The sequence below is a fragment of the Arvicanthis niloticus genome, chromosome 12 (genome assembly GCF_011762505.2).
Source record: "Arvicanthis niloticus isolate mArvNil1 chromosome 12, mArvNil1.pat.X, whole genome shotgun sequence".
Classification (NCBI taxonomy): domain Eukaryota; kingdom Metazoa; phylum Chordata; class Mammalia; order Rodentia; family Muridae; genus Arvicanthis; species Arvicanthis niloticus.
The window spans coordinates 73,832,817-73,849,991 of NC_047669.1; the positions used below are offsets into that span (position 1 = coordinate 73,832,817).

Genomic DNA, 17,175 nt, shown 5'->3' on the forward strand with positions numbered 1-17,175 from the left:
TACAGCCACTGTGTTCTCTGCACCTGAGTTTTAAAAACACTCTTTAGTTCCTAAGTAACAAGACTTTGAGGCAAAGCTCATTTCGCATTAAACAGCCTTTTAACAAGGTCCCAGAGCGCACTAGGTTCCGGGCATTTACGAGTGACAAGAGGTTTACCGAGTCCTGGGTGTCTGGAAATGTAGAGGCCACACACGCCCTTAGACCTGCAGGCAGGCACGGGAAAATAAAGGCCACCAGTTAATGGACTTCAAAATGCAGTGCTTGCTGGGGGTTCTGGATAGTTTTTAATCCCAGCTTTCAGGGGACAGAAGTAGGCAGACCTCTGTGAGTACAAGGCCAGCCTGGTCTAAGAAGCAAATTCCAGGCTAGCCAGAGTTACATAGTAAGACCCTAGCTAAGGGGAGAAGAGGGATACTTTTCATTTTTATGGTAGTTTTATCCCCACTGTTCCAAATACACACACACACACACACACACACACACACACACACACACACACACAAAGGGCCCAGTCATGTTTGCATTTGGATACTAATGATAACGAAACTCTGACCATGCTAACACCTGCTGTGCCTCCAGCATTGCTCTCTGCTCTCTCCTAGCCCCTTTTGTCCGACTGTCAGCACAGGTAAAGCTGCTTCTCACAAGTGAATCAAGGTCCAGAATTCAGCCTGACCTGTCTCAGGGCTCAGCTTCTTACTTTCCACATGGTGTGGCCCTGAAATGTACATCTCTGGCTGCAGAAGCACTCATGTGTACGGAAGAGTGGGTTCCAGTGCGTGGCTGTGTGCATCTTTACCATACCCCTGCTCTCATGAGAACCAGCCAGGTTAATTCTATGTGGCAAGAACCACCCTCACCCCTGCCACCACGTGGGAGACCCTGCTGAGGGGAAGGTGACAAGTGACGGATGGACGGTGGAACCACATGGCACCGGGAGGACATCTCGCTGTCATTACAGTGGGAGCCCTGGTGGAGATGGGTTGGTGTCTAAGTGGCCCCCATCTTCGATGCCATTACTAAGGCCGCAGCATCCCAGTGAGCGTGCACAGCCCATACATCCTGGTGGCTCACCAGACCCATGCGTGCCCATACATCATCCTGGAGGTTCTCTCACCAGATCCTCCCTAACCTCAGAATCCAAACTGCTTTCGTTGGATTTTTAAGGCCGTTCAACTGGTAACACCCACGCAAATATCCCAAAGTCACAAGGACTCCCAACCCGGCCTCAGCCACCTCAGGTCGCAAACATTTCAGCTGAGAGAACCTCTCCAGATGCAATGAGGGGCTGCGTGGAACCCAGGTGCACCCCTGAGCAGCTGCAGTTAGGTTCTGAGCCACAGGATGTTCCCTGTCCTCTGCCCAGCTGTCCTGTGCACCAAGTGCAGAGCCCACTGCCCGACACAGCCCTCTATGATGGCCCAACTCACTCTGCATCTGCTCTCAGATTCACCTACTCTAGAAAGCTACACACCTGAACAAACGGGCCCTGAGTCACTTCCCAACGCTGGCAGCCTGTTTTTAGGAGCTGCCAGGTCTTACAGACTGCTGACCCTGCCTACCCGAGACTCTTAGGTCCAGAAGCATGAAAGAAGCTAAAACCAACCTGTACCTCCCAGAATCCCAGTCCCGGCCCCAGATGATGTCACAGTGTGGTCTGGGCAGTGGAAATTCTGGAAATTGTTTTAGGGCTCCCATGAGGGTGAGCGAGTCTAAGCACACGGCCCTGTGTCTCACCCGTGGGCATAAGCTTTCCGCTTTTAAAGTAATCATCAGGAACCTGATCCAGTGTGCTGCTCCGAATGCCCTAGTGTTTCTGGAATGTGTACGTTTTCCCGAGTGAGAATTTCTATGCTATTTTATTGTGGGTCATGGTGCTGGCATGGAACAGGTCAGGCAATTGACCTACCATACACAGCTACACCCAGTCCTAATGATTTATTCTGGCTATTTGGATCATATTACACACACACACACACACACACACACACACACACGTTGTACTAAATCATAGTTTTCAGAAAGAAATTGTATAAGCCTGTGCCAGGGCACAGCTGGGCGGGAGGGTCACCCCATTAGAAAGGCATCCCCTCAGGCAGACTCTGCTCTCCTACCTTAGAGACTGACCAGTAGGCAGAACGGCCCCCGGTAGGCAGGGAAGGCAGGGAAGGCAGGGAAGGCAGGGAAGGCAGGGAAGGCAGGGAAGGCAGGGAAGGCAGGGAAGGCAGGGAAGGCAGGGAAGGCAGGGAAGGCAGGGAAGGCAGCAGCAGGAGCGGCCTCCTGTGTGCCTGGCTCCTGTTAGGAGATGGGATGCTGTCTCTCCCCTTTGAAGCTGAGATTACAAACTTGTCTTTGCAGCTCTGAGCTTGACTGTTCTTCCCTTCCTTTAGGGAAAGGCATGCCTGAACAGTCTTCAGCCCACCATGGAGAACACAGGGGAAGTTACTGCCCCCTGGTGGTGATCAATGAACAGCAGTGGAGCAAACCTGCTCTGACTCCCAGCGTCCTGCGCGCTGCCTGTGTCCTCTGAGCTCCTTATGTGGGCTAGGAACGGAGACCTGTGCTTGGCTCCAACACTCCTGAGTCCATACCGTCACCTACTTGGGTCTTAGCTACTCCCAGAGAAACGCAAGGCAAGGTTCACAGGTCTCTTCACATGGGCTTTGAACCCCAGAATCAAACCTCCAAACCTAGAAGATTCTACGATGCGTATTAATTTTATAAAGAGAAGTAACCTTTGTCTAGAAAATGAGCAAATGACAGTGTCACTCTTAAAAGGTTAAGAAAGATTCACGCCTTTAGTCCCAGCACTTGGGAGGCAGAGGCAGGCAGATTTCTGAGTTCGAGGCCAGCCTGGTCTACAGAGTGAGTTCCAGGACATCCAGGGCTACACAGAGAAACCCTGTCTCAAAAAACAAAAAAACAACAAAACAAAACAAAAGAGTAATACTCTACAGAGTTGGCATAAATAACACACTACCAAATTGACGGACGTGCTGAGAGTTAGTTTTGGAGTTACTAATTTTATAATTTACTACCAGAACTTAAGGATGGAAAGACATGTAACTGAAGTCATCCCTAGCCCAGAGCAGTGGCATGCACCTGCAGTCTTAGCCACTTGGAGGCTGAAGCGAGAGTCATCTGGGGTCAGGAGCCGGAGACCACTCTGGCTAACACAGTGAGACTTCATCTCAAAAAAAAAGAGAAAGAGAAGGAGGAAGAGGAAGTGGAGAGGAGGAGAGGAGGAAGAGAAGAACTAATTTCCCTGGGAAATAAGCATAAATCAAGTAGATGGCCAGCAACCAGCCATCTTCTCACTAAAGTAAACCTGCCATGACATTTGGAAAACACTTCGCTGTCAGACTTTAAACAAATGTCACTCTAGTGTTCTGGCAAATATTAAGATGGTGGCTGGACCATTTAACGACCAGTGCTGGGGTCATTTAAATCCTCACTGGTACAAGAGATTAACGTTTAAGTGTCTGGAAGTCACCCTCCTTTAGCCATGAACTAATGGTGTAAGACATGACAGAGGATGGCTGGAAGGCTGAAGGACCTGAAGAGAGGACAGCAAGAATGACTGGAGACATCTCATCCTGAGCAAATCCTGCTTGAGGGAAAGTCTGGACTCGTGGGTTTGGGGAGCAGAAGTGGGGCAGTGGGCAATGGCGCCCACAGGGAGAACAGTACACTGCTTCTGGAGCTAAGCATGGCCTCAGACGCTCCCGTCTAACCTGCTCAAATGACAGGAAGTAGACAGAGTTTGGACAAGCAGAGTAACTCAACAACCAACACACAGTTCGTCATTTACACAGCATGACCAATATCTAAAACGAATCTCTTATGTCTTCCTTTGGGGTTGGGCTTTGAAAGGAGAGATGTTTACTGTCTGGGGGCAGTGGACCACCTTAAATGGACTTTTCTAGACTTTTGATAGAGATTATGGTGGTCTTTTTGGCAACTGAGGATGGCTAGTCTTGAACTATGTAATGCAAAATGTGAATGGTACCCAATAAACACTTGTTGAATGAACATGCCAAATGGGCGGATGGATGGAATGCTGGACCCAGATCTGCCTGGCTCCAGTGGCCAGGTACCAGTCAGCTTGGAGACTTACATAACAGCTGCCACTGTGCCTGACCTATCAGGATAGCCCAACATCTGTTCAAAGTAAAGACACCTCAAAGCACAGGAGAGTTGTAACTTGTCTATCTGCACCTTATGTTCAAAACCATGTCCTTCAGAGAACTCCTTGGGATTTCAATAAGATGCTGTCCTACTGGAAGAGGGTAAGCATCAAGGACTTCAGACTCAGTGAAGACTGGATGGAAGCAGGAAGCAATGACCTGGGATTTGAGAGCCTGAATCAGCTGAGCCATGGGGAAACAATGTGTATGATACGAATGGTATAGACGCACTTGTTACAAAGATTAACCAGGAATGTGAAGGTTAGGAATGAGTCACTAAATGTTTCTGCCCTTCCCCCTTCTACCTAATGTGCACGCTGAATACCTAACACCAATGTGGCTGGGCTGGGAGATAAGGCCTCTAAGAAAGTAATTCATCCATGAGCCAACAGCAGGGCCTTCATGTCTTTACATGTCCTTGTAAAAGGCCACCAGTCCCTGTCCCCATCCATCCGGGGAAAGACCCTCTGAGAACACAGTAAGAAGGTGCCATCTGCAGGCCAAGGAGAGACTCTTTACCCTGATCCCAGACGTGGGGCTGCTGAGGTGTGTGAAGCTACCTGACCTGATGTGGTATTTGGGAAGAAAACCCAAGCAGACTAATGCCACGATAAAGTAAGGAAAGCTACTGTAATCTTAGATAGAAAAAAACTCCAAAATTAGCTCTCTGAATTAAATAACATGTTTGTCTTCTAATTCTAAATTCAGGCCAACCTCAAATACCTCTCTCTCCTGGGTTAATTACGGTTGCAGTGGAAATTTTATACCTCAACTGTTGAAAATAGCAAGGAAAAGGGGAGGACTGGGCCTTCCCAAGCCAGAGAGATAACCCTCCAGGTTAACCAGGCCTGTGCCTGCTCAGCCTGGGCTAAGCCGTGTTCAGGGCGCTGTGGCCATCGACTGGGTCTCGCCCGCAGAAACTTCATAACAGCTTCTGATGCTCAGACACTCCACAGTGCAGCCAGAGAGCATCAGCTAGGCAGTCAGCTGTGGGGGCTACAACTGCACTCTTCATGGTGTTGACCTCAAAAGGTCAAGAAAACCTTACTAAGTATCTTCTTACTTACTAAGTATCTTCTGTGCCGGGGCTTGAACTTGGGGGACTACTTAACAAGCAAACACTGTCCACACCAAGCTCTGGCTCAAGCCTGCTTTAGTAAACATTTCTAAACATTAGCAGAAGCCTAAAAGGTTTATAAGGAGAAAAACAAGACACACAAAAACACAACAGCCTAACAGGTGTAGTGGTTGCATCTGAAGCCCCAGCACCTGGGAACTGGAGGCAGGAGAATTGGGAATTTAAGGTCGTTCTCGGTATCGAGTTCAAGGCCACTGTGTTCTTCCTGTGGTCTGTCTAAAAGTAAACAAACAGGATGGCAAAGGTCTCACTGTGGTGCTGCAAGGTGGCCTGCCTCTGGTCCTGACCCATCTCCCAACACTAGTGCCTTGTATAATGGTATCCGTATGAAGTCACCTTTATTTAAGGGTCAGAAATTAAGATTAGGGAGATAGAGGGCCAATCCTAAACCGAAGCTGTCCTTGTGCCTCACTCCTGGAAGAACAGCACAGTACGGCTCTCACGCAGAGGCTCAGTTAGGGAGGAATGGTGGCTTCTCTCCTGCTCCGAGGGAAGCCAGCAGCCATGCTGTGAGCAGCCCTGTGGAGGGGCCCAAGAGGCAAGGAACAAAAGACACCTCCAGTCTTCAGCATTAAAGGGCTCAGGTTCCCGGTAACAGTCAGAAGAAATGCCCTCTGCCAGTCTTCTTGTGAGACCATAAATGACTGGGGACTGCAGCTTTGTGCTAAGCCCAGCCTCTCCTGGATCCCAGAACCGTGTCCTGTTAGTTCACTGAAGTGTTAGGTAACCTTGTTACACAGTACTTGAAAACGGAAACAGTAACTTACATGTCCTTTTGCCAGATCCAAGTCACCCATGATTTTTTTTTCTTCCATAACTACTATTAGTATCCCCATTTCACAGGCAAGAAAAGTAAGACACGGGTGGGTGAATGTGCTCTTAACTGCTAGGCTACACTGCCTCCTTGTGGACAGGCCATGCCAGGATTTCTAGAGACTGACTTAGACAACAGGAAGCCGTGCCTTTACACCCTGATGCTCCCAGATCTGATGGTCTCCTGATCTTATATTGTGATATATTTGGTTTCCCCAAAAAGATACACTGATGGACACCCTTGGATGTCAGCATCACTACATCTGGAATTAACTAAAACTGGGCGATCTAGGCCATACCTTCTGGTGGTCTCCCTCTTAAAAGGACACAGGAGAAGGAAGCGTGTGCTTCTTGCCTGCTTGCTGCCACTCTCACGGACAGGCTCACCTATCCCGACCCATTCTTCCATGGGTGTTAGAGTCCACTTCTTTGGGATTCCAATGTGGACTGAAAACCAATCGGCATCTCTCTAGGACCTCCCAGTACCCCAGCATCAGATTGGGGTTGCCGAGACATCTAGTCTTGGGGACAGTTCTGCTCCTTGAACAGAATCCTGACTAACACAGATACAGAGGAAGCATTTTTACTATCTATTGCTATGGGGAAACCAGCTATTGCTTCCAGAACATGGCTTCCTTCTTGGTACCTCCGCATCTGCAGGTTCTGATAGTCATTAGTGTTTAAAAAGGGAAAAATTGCCTCGCACAACAGAATTGGATTTCAAAGGGCTAGAACTCCCCACAGTTCTGAAAATAGATCCTAATGACTGCACGGCACACAAATAATCCAAGGGTCTATTACACACACACACACACACACACACACACACACAACACCACCACCACCACTGCACGGGAGCAAAGCATTCACAGAGCTAAGCAAACCAGCCCCTCACTGACTTGTACTCGGGAGTAGATTGTGTTTTCACAGGTTTTAAAAGAAGGGCACGGCCTGAGCTATAAACACAGGAGACAACAGCTTCCCCTGTCTTGCTCTATCACGAAGCCTATTTTTCTGTCACCTTATGTAACTGTCCTGAGGCTTGAAGAGTCTGTAGTTGTGGCTTTAGCTATGAAGAGTGCTACGATTAAGCTGTGTGGTGGACTGACTTGTAGGGAATGGGGTGGTAGGGAGACTAAAAAATTAAGGAAGGAAAACAAAGTGTGGCTATAAAAAGCATCTCACATGCCAGGCGGTGGTGGCACACGCCTTTAATCCCAGCACTTGGGAGGCAGAGGTAGGCGGATTTCTGAGTTCGAGGTCAGCCAGGTCTACAGAGTGAGTTCCAGGACAGCCAGGGCTACACAGAGAAACCCTGTCTCAAAACAAAACAACAACAACAACACCAATAAAAAAAAAGCATCTCACTTTGTAAAGGGTCAGAAATTCTAAAATCAAGGAAAGCGTGGGTAAACTCTCAGCCAAACCTTGCACCTAATGTGGCATTCCAATTAAGCTGAACTCACCACACCTGAGGTCAAACCACGGCATGGAAAACTTGACCAAGATTGAGTCTGAGAGAACACGGCTTTGTCCCACAATAGGCTGAAGCGTGAGAAGGGCCAGAAACCACCAGGACTCCCAAGTCTTCCTCTCCAGTCAGTCCATGTTCCCAGCATGCTACATGGACTGACTTGGACAAAAACAGGCAGAATCGTGGCCAGGGATGTTCCATCTTGGAGTGGACACTGGCTGCTACTCCAGAGCCCCCAACATTTCAACCATCAACTTGCCATTGAATGTCGACTTGCATACAAGTCCATGGTCTGCCCTTGGGGACGGAATATAAGGGTAAGAGGAAGGATGGTGGCCCATCTTTAGAGTAAAGTGGGGCTTCCTAAATTAAACACCACTTCCTAAACACACAGGCCTCCCGCTGACAGCAACTATCCTGCTCAGGCTTCAAAGTCACTGGTAAGGAAAGGGAGCCTCAGGTCCGGAACCTGACCTCCATTACAGGCTAGAAGAAAGCAAGGCGCAGGCAGGCTGGATATCTGCTGAGGCGTGGGACCAGTTACTCAGCGTTCTCTTTAAATCCCTCAATGCCTCTTTCTCTCTCCCACTACCTTTACTCCCCACGGGGTTTCACTCAGGCTGGACCACAACCCACAACTCACTATGTTCCCCAGTTATCAGGCAAAAGACAATCCTCCCTTCGCACTGACATCACAAGCAGGAGCTGAGACCCAAACCCCTTCCAGCTAAGCAGGAGGTGGTGCTTCTCAGTGAAGAGAACCACCCACAGGCCATTCCCAGCTCCCACCCTGAGAATGGAATTAGTTTGGAGTAGTTTGGAGAATGGAATTAGTTTAGAGTGGAGAGGACAAGGGAATTTCTCAAACCCTCTCCTGGGATTCCAGAGGCTGGGGGAGGGGTGGTGAGGTAGCTCAGTAGGTAACTGCTAGCTACAAGCCTTATGAGCCCCAGAACCTGTGTTAAGAAACCAGATGCACCCGCTCACATCATACCCCACTGCTACTCACATCACACCCCACGGCTACGGGGGGTGGGGGGGGAGGAGAAAGGAAGCACACGGAGGCTTTCCGGCCAACTGACTGGAAGTCTGCAAAGCCTCAGGGATGTGAGAGATTCTGCCTCAAATACATGGTGGGAGGACAGGCTCCCAAAGGTTCTGTCACATGTCACATGCATATTATCATATTCTCTCTCTCTCTCTCTCTCTCTCTCTCTCTCTCCACACACACACACACACACACACATACACACACAGAGTTTTTAAAACAGATTCCAAGGTTATAGGTACCATCGAAATCTCCCTTTTTGGGGAGGGTCACATACGTAGAGAAGTCAGAACTCTTGCTTAAGACCCTTTTATGCAGATCAGAGCACATGTTATTAAAAGAAAATGACAGAAAAGGCTACCATGAATCACAGCCTTTTTAAAAAGAAATGTGTGTTCAGTAGAAATGGATACGATTTCCTGACAGCCGATTCTGATACAGACTTTTGGTGACGCTATATCCATCAAATGTGCATCCATGTTTGAGACGACCAATGAAAGTGTGTGTTTCTGCTACTGTTTGGAGCTCTGCCTCGTAGAAGCCAAACTCTGAAACTGCAGGTTAGCTTGGTGACAGCTGAGCAGAGGGAACCAACTAACCAGAGCCAACAGCCCAAAGCACGGGTAATCACTGGTTCAAAGCACAGCTCTGCTCTCTAAATACAACTGTTCACAGAAGCAGCAGCTAGGAAAACAGAGTGTGCCAGGCAAACATTTACCCATGTAGAAAATAACCTTATTTTAACAAAGGTTTCCTCTAACTTGTAACAGTGTGAATTTCTCTAGTAAGATTATTTTACATAATAATTTTTTATATAGACACTTAATTATCATATTTTACTAAAAGCAAATTTCACACATCAGATTGTTAGTAGTTCTAACAGTTTCTGGAATTCCCAAACAAATGACTAGTTCAGGTCCATTTCTTCTTTTCATTTAAGATTAAGGTTATAGAATCAGGAGAGTCATAGGAAAGGAGCTTTTTCTGCAGGTTAGCACCCCCGGTGGCCCTTCAGTACTGTTAGAAAGGAGGACGGCAGCTCTGAGGACCCCCATAGCTTTGCAGCGGTCAACTTGAAGCAGACACATTTTCAATCTACCATCTAAAGGTAACCTGCATGCATGGGGTAGACTGAACCCCAGTCACACTTTCTCTCAGAGGGATGGTTCTAGCTGAGAAACAATCAGCTTGCAGAGAGGCCTACCAATGACCTACCACAATGGTGGTTTTGTTAGTTTGTCTTCCTGTAGAGATACTGGCCCTGGGGACTGGCACTCTTAGACCTATGTATTAATGGTGTCTGCATCACTGTGAACCAGTGCACAACACTCCATACTGAAGCATCAGCCCTCAAGGTGGAGACAAAGAGGAGCCTTCAGAGGCCCTCTATCTGTCTCCTTGAGTACCACACCTCTGCACTAAGGACTCTCCTTTCCAACAACCTGACAAGCTCCCTGGCCTGTCTCACTGCTTCCTCCCCTCCCCACCCATCTTCCTTCCCTACAGGACATTTTCCACCCAACTTTAAAGTTAGAGTAACATCTGAGTTCAGCCCTCTGGGGACCTCCCCTGGATGCTCTTCAGACCTCTGCAGCCCAGCACCCTTCTCTTCAGCACTCACAGGAACTCCTGGCCTTTACCCAGGTCACCCTGGCACCTGCACCTCAGCGTCGCTGTCCCTCTGGATTCTAGACACAAAACTCTCCTTAAGCAGCCAGCCAGCCTGTGCAGGGGCCACCCTAGGCTCCTTGCACTGACTTCTCACTGCGTCACTTTCCGCACTGTCCCCAGAGGCCTCCTCCAGACCCTGGAAGGCAGATCCTGCCCGTGGATCTGGCTTGGGCTCCCTTGGGCCAGGGAAGGCCAGGCTCTTTAGCACCAAACTTCACATCTTCAGACCTATGCACTTGAGGCAGCTCTTCACAGGGGTTCCAGCCACAATGCTTCCTCTCAGAGCTCCAGCTTCTAGCGGCTGTTCATGGCTACTGGTCTGGTGGATACCTCCTGTGGAACTCCTGAGGCCAGCCCAGTTAGCTAGTTCTACAGTCAGACATCCTGAGCCACCAGTGTGCAACCCATAAGGAACCTGGCTGCCACCAGCCTGCCACCTGTTGCTACTGCTTGACTCTCTTTTATATCCATCCCGTGCTGTACCTCTCTCTTCTGCCAGCGCTCATGCCCTCTGGTTGTACATGCACAGGTTCAGGCAATCTAGAATCTCTTTCTCTCTCTTTCTCTTTAAATAAAGAAAAATTGCATTCACAAGAACAGGCACATACCTTTCCCTCTTGTCATTTTAAGAAAACAGTATAGCAACTATTTATATACCTTTACAACCTACCAGCTATCATAAGTGGCCTAGAGATGACTTAAAGCACATGGGAGGATATGCATATATTATGCATATGCTATATTATATATATATGCTATATTATGCAGACACTATATTATTTTTATGCTATATTATGCATACACTATATTATGCATATACTATGTTATGCATACACTATATTATGCATCTGCTAGATTATGCATATACTATGTTATGCATACACTATATTATGCATCTGCTATATTATGCATCTGCTATATTATGTATATGCTATATTATGTATATGCTATATTATGCATACACTATATTATAAATGCTATATTATGCATATACTATGTTATGCATACACTATATTATGCATCTGCTATATTATGCATCTGCTATATTATGCATATGCTATATTATATATATGCTATATTATGCAGACACTATATTATTTTTATGCTATATTATGCATATACTATGTTATGCATACACTATATTATGCATCTGCTATATTATGCATCTGCTATATTATGTATATGCTATATTATGCATACACTATATTATGCATACACTATATTATGTATATGCTATATTATGCATACACTATATTATGCATACACTATATTATGTATATGCTATATTATGCATACACTATATTATAAATGCTATATTATGCATATACTATGTTATGCATACACTATATTATGCATCTGCTAGATTATGCATCTGCTATATTATGCATATGCTATATTATATATATGCTATATTATGCAGACACTATATTATTTTTATGCTATATTATGCATATACTATGTTATGCATACACTATATTATGCATCTGCTATATTATGCATCTGCTATATTATGTATATGCTATATTATGCATACACTATATTATGCATACACTATATTATGTATATGCTATATTATGCATACACTATATTATGCATACACTATATTATGTATATGCTATATTATGCATACACTATATTATAAATGCTATATTATGCATATACTATGTTATGCATACACTATATTATGCATATACTATGTTATGCATACACTATATTATGCATCTGCTAGATTATGCATCTGCTATATTATGCATATGCTATATTATATATATGCTATATTATGCAGACACTATATTATTTTTATGCTATATTATGCATATACTATGTTATGCATACACTATATTATGCATCTGCTATATTATGCATCTGCTATATTATGTATATGCTATATTATGCATACACTATATTATGCATACACTATATTATGTATATGCTATATTATGCATACACTATATTATGCATACACTATATTATGTATATGCTATATTATGCATACACTATATTATAAATGCTATATTATGCATATACTATGTTATGCATACACTATATTATGCATCTGCTAGATTATGCATCTGCTATATTATGTATATGCTATATTATGCATACACTATATTATGCATACACTATATTATGTATATGCTATATTATGCATCTGCTATATTATGCATCTGCTATATTATGTATATGCTATATTATGCATACACTATATTATAAATGCTATATTATGCATATACTATGTTATGCATACACTATATTATGCATATGCTATATTATACATATACTATGTTATGCATACACTATATTATGCATCTGCTATATTATGTATATGCTATATTATGCATACACTATATTATAAATGCTATATTATGCATATACTATGTTATGCAGACACTATATTATGCATATGCTATATTATACATATACTGTTATGCATACACTATATTATGCATCTGCTATATTATGCATCTGCTATATTATGTATATGCTATATTATGCATACACTATATTATAAATGCTATATTATGCATATACTATGTTATGCAGACACTATATTATGCATCTGCTATATTATGCATCTGCTATATTATGCATATGCTATATTATGCAGACACTATATTATTTTTATGCTATATTATGCATATACTATGTTATGCATACACTATATTATGCATCTGCTATATTATGCATCTGCTATATTATGTATATGCTATATTATGCATACACTATATTATGCATACACTATATTATGTATATGCTATATTATGCATACACTATATTATGCATACACTATATTATGTATATGCTATATTATGCATACACTATATTATAAATGCTATATTATGCATATACTATGTTATGCATACACTATATTATGCATCTGCTAGATTATGCATCTGCTATATTATGCATATGCTATATTATATATATGCTATATTATGCAGACACTATATTATTTTTATGCTATATTATGCATATACTATGTTATGCATACACTATATTATGCATCTGCTATATTATGCATCTGCTATATTATGTATATGCTATATTATGCATACACTATATTATGCATACACTATATTATGTATATGCTATATTATGCATACACTATATTATGCATACACTATATTATGTATATGCTATATTATGCATACACTATATTATAAATGCTATATTATGCATATACTATGTTATGCATACACTATATTATGCATCTGCTAGATTATGCATCTGCTATATTATGCATATGCTATATTATATATATGCTATATTATGCAGACACTATATTATTTTTATGCTATATTATGCATATACTATGTTATGCATACACTATATTATGCATCTGCTATATTATGCATCTGCTATATTATGTATATGCTATATTATGCATACACTATATTATGCATACACTATATTATGTATATTCTATATTATGCATACACTATATTATGCATACACTATATTATGTATATGCTATATTATGCATACACTATATTATAAATGCTATATTATGCATATACTATGTTATGCATACACTATATTATGCATCTGCTAGATTATGCATCTGCTATATTATGTATATGCTATATTATGCATACACTATATTATGCATACACTATATTATGCATCTGCTATATTATGCATCTGCTATATTATGCATCTGCTATATTATGTATATGCTATATTATGCATACACTATATTATAAATGCTATATTATGCATATACTATGTTATGCATACACTATATTATGCATATGCTATATTATACATATACTATGTTATGCATACACTATATTATGCATCTGCTATATTATGCATCTGCTATATTATGTATATGCTATATTATGCATACACTATATTATAAATGCTATATTATGCATATACTATGTTATGCAGACACTATATTATGCATATGCTATATTATACATATACTGTTATGCATACACTATATTATGCATCTGCTATATTATGCATCTGCTATATTATGTATATGCTATATTATGCATACACTATATTATAAATGCTATATTATGCATATACTATGTTATGCAGACACTATATTATGCATACACTATATTATAAATGCTATATTATGCATATACTATGTTATGCAGACACTATATTATGCATCTGCTATATTATGCATCTGCTATATTATGCATCTGCTATATTATGCATACACTATATTATAAATGCTATATTATGCATCTGCTATATTATGCATATACTATGTTATGCATACACTATATTATGCATATACTATGTTATGCATACACTATATTATGCATCTGCTAGATTATGTATATGCTATATTATGCATACACTATATTATGCATATACTATGTTATGCATACACTATATTATGCATCTGCTAGATTATGTATATGCTATATTATGCATACACTATATTATGCATATACTATGTTATGCATACACTATATTATGCATCTGCTAGATTATGTATATGCTATATTATGCATACACTATATTATGCATATACTATGTTATGCATACACTATATTATGCATCTGCTAGATTATGTATATGCTATATTATGCATACACTATATTATGCATATACTATGTTATGCATACACTATATTATGCATCTGCTAGATTATGTATATGCTATATTATGCATACACTATATTATGCATATACTATGTTATGCATACACTATATTATAAATGCTATATTATGCATATACTATGTTATGCATACACTGTATTATGCATCTGCTAGATTATGTATATGCTAGATTATGCATATGCTATATGCAAGCACCTACTGTTTTACATAGGAAACTTGGCCATGTGTAGATTTTAGTATCAGAGGGATGTCAGAGAGAGGGGTGGCTGTGCTCAAGAGCACCTCCTTCATGTGCTTCTTCCCAAAGGCCTGCCCATCTCCACACCCTCTTGGAATCCAAGCTCATGAAAGTGACAAGCCTGGCAAGCTCACCACTTCCTCCTCTGAGTCTGAAACCACTTTTGGAAACCAGCACCGGTCATCAGCAATCACCGCCTTATCATTCCAGAGAGTGCCATCGCTGCTCGCTGGATGCACAGCAGCCAACTCCTCCTTCCCTCAGACCCTATCCCCCCCCCCCACCCGCACACCTCCTCCCTAGAGCACCGTCGCCGCCTTCTGCTACAGCTGATATTTATCTTTTCTGTTTCCCTCAATCAAACATGTCAGCAAAGCTTCCAGCCCCTGGCACTGAGTCCACATGTCAATGAAGTGTAGCTGAGGGCTGTGGCCAAGAGAGACACCGCTGTGTCTTGGTTATTTATAATTTATACGGCCATTTACTTTCAGAGAGGATTTACAATTGGCCGTGCACACTTCAGGACATCCTGTGTAGAGCAACAATTGTCACAGCTCAGGGGCTTTCTGTCTCTCTCTGCAGGCGGGGCTCTGGCCAGCACTTCAAACCTCTTTTAGAGATCTCGGGCTCTCTCTTTTTGCCTGAAGCAAGATCAATTCAAAGTGAGACTGCACTTGCCTGGGTGCCTGGTATCTGGGAACAGCATTGTTTAAGGCTCTGCCCACTTGGTCAGCCACTCATGTCAACATTTATTAATTTATTTATTTATTGTGATGCTGTTCTGGGATCTGAAGATACAGCAGAAAATAAAATTGCATTTTTGCCTTTAGGGCAAGTGCTGGATGAGTTATCACCTGAAGTGGCTAGGGGAGCTGTTCCTTAACGCTGGGGGTTTAGCCCCTGCCCTGCATTTACTAGATAGAGGAGGGGTGCACCTCATTCATTGGAAGGAGAAACAGACGTGACTCACCGTTCATAAATAGACTACGCTCTGCATTCTCAATCTGCACTATTGGAAGAAAAGCCAGTGTTTGGGTGAGGATCCTGGTTGCTCATTATCTTGTGGTTGATTGGCCAGTTTGGGGGAAAAGCCTTTCCTAAGCCTTTAAGATATTTAGTTCCTTAAAGGGGTGACATGCCACCATCAGGGACACTCGGTATTGGGAGTTGTTCCTTCCTCACCCAAATCCACACAAATTTGACACCCTGGGAAAGATATGGGGCAGGTATGAGTAACCAACCATGGCAGTGGATAAGAGGAATTGATTTCAAATCTTCAGTGATCCTGTAGAACACGATCTGGACTACGTAGGCGGTGCAAAAGGAAGCCCGCCTCCAGAACCAGCGACCCCTGGAGCAGGGCTGCGGCCCGTCCCCCGCCCCAGCCGCGCCCCGCAACAAGTGTCCGCCTTCCCAACCCCCCGCCCCCCGACGGCGGCCCGGTCCTCACCCGGCACAGGCCATCCACGAACACGCGCGGGTCCAGGTGGCAGGCGATGGTGGCGCTCGGCAGGTCCTGCAGATCCACCTCCTCCATCTCGCAGTCGATGAAGCTCCAGTCGCCGCCGCCGCCCTCGTCCCCCTCGGCAGCCGCGGAGAAGGGCGCGAAGGGCCTCAGAGTCACCCTGCGGGGCGCCCGCGCCTCGACCGCCTCCGCCACCTCTCCGAGCCGCGACCCGGCCACGCCGTCCTCCATGCCCGGCGCGCGCTCCCTCGCTCGGCTCGGCTCGGCGCCGCGGCCGCCGGCTCTCGCTTCACCCTCTCGGGGTCACCGCAGCTCAGGGACGCCGCCTTCCAGCGCCCGCCCCGTCCGCCTCCGCCCCGCGCGGGAGGGGCGGCCAGCCTGAGCCCGCCGGCCTCGAGTCCTAGCTCGCGCGGAGCCCAAGAGCGTTCCCTTTAAGGTCGGCCCACTCGGGCCATTAAGTCCCGCCCTTCCTATAGAGCAGGCCAATGATACAACAGGATTTTTGTCACGTGAGGCTCACTCTGCCGCCCTAAGCCTGAAGCCTTAGGGCGGCC

At 44.0% G+C, this 17,175-nt stretch overlaps 1 protein-coding gene across 1 annotated transcript in view; it reads right to left on the minus strand.

The window, feature by feature from the left end:
• Rcan1 (regulator of calcineurin 1) overlaps positions 1–16,937 on the minus strand; it is an 81,514-nt gene extending 64,577 nt beyond the window's left edge. The window contains exon 1 of the mRNA XM_034515477.2: positions 16,607–16,937. Within this exon, the coding sequence (XP_034371368.1) occupies positions 16,607–16,852 (246 nt within the window). The 5' untranslated portion in view covers positions 16,853–16,937. The remainder of the gene's footprint in view (positions 1–16,606) is intronic.
• Positions 16,938–17,175: the final 238 nt, after the last annotated feature.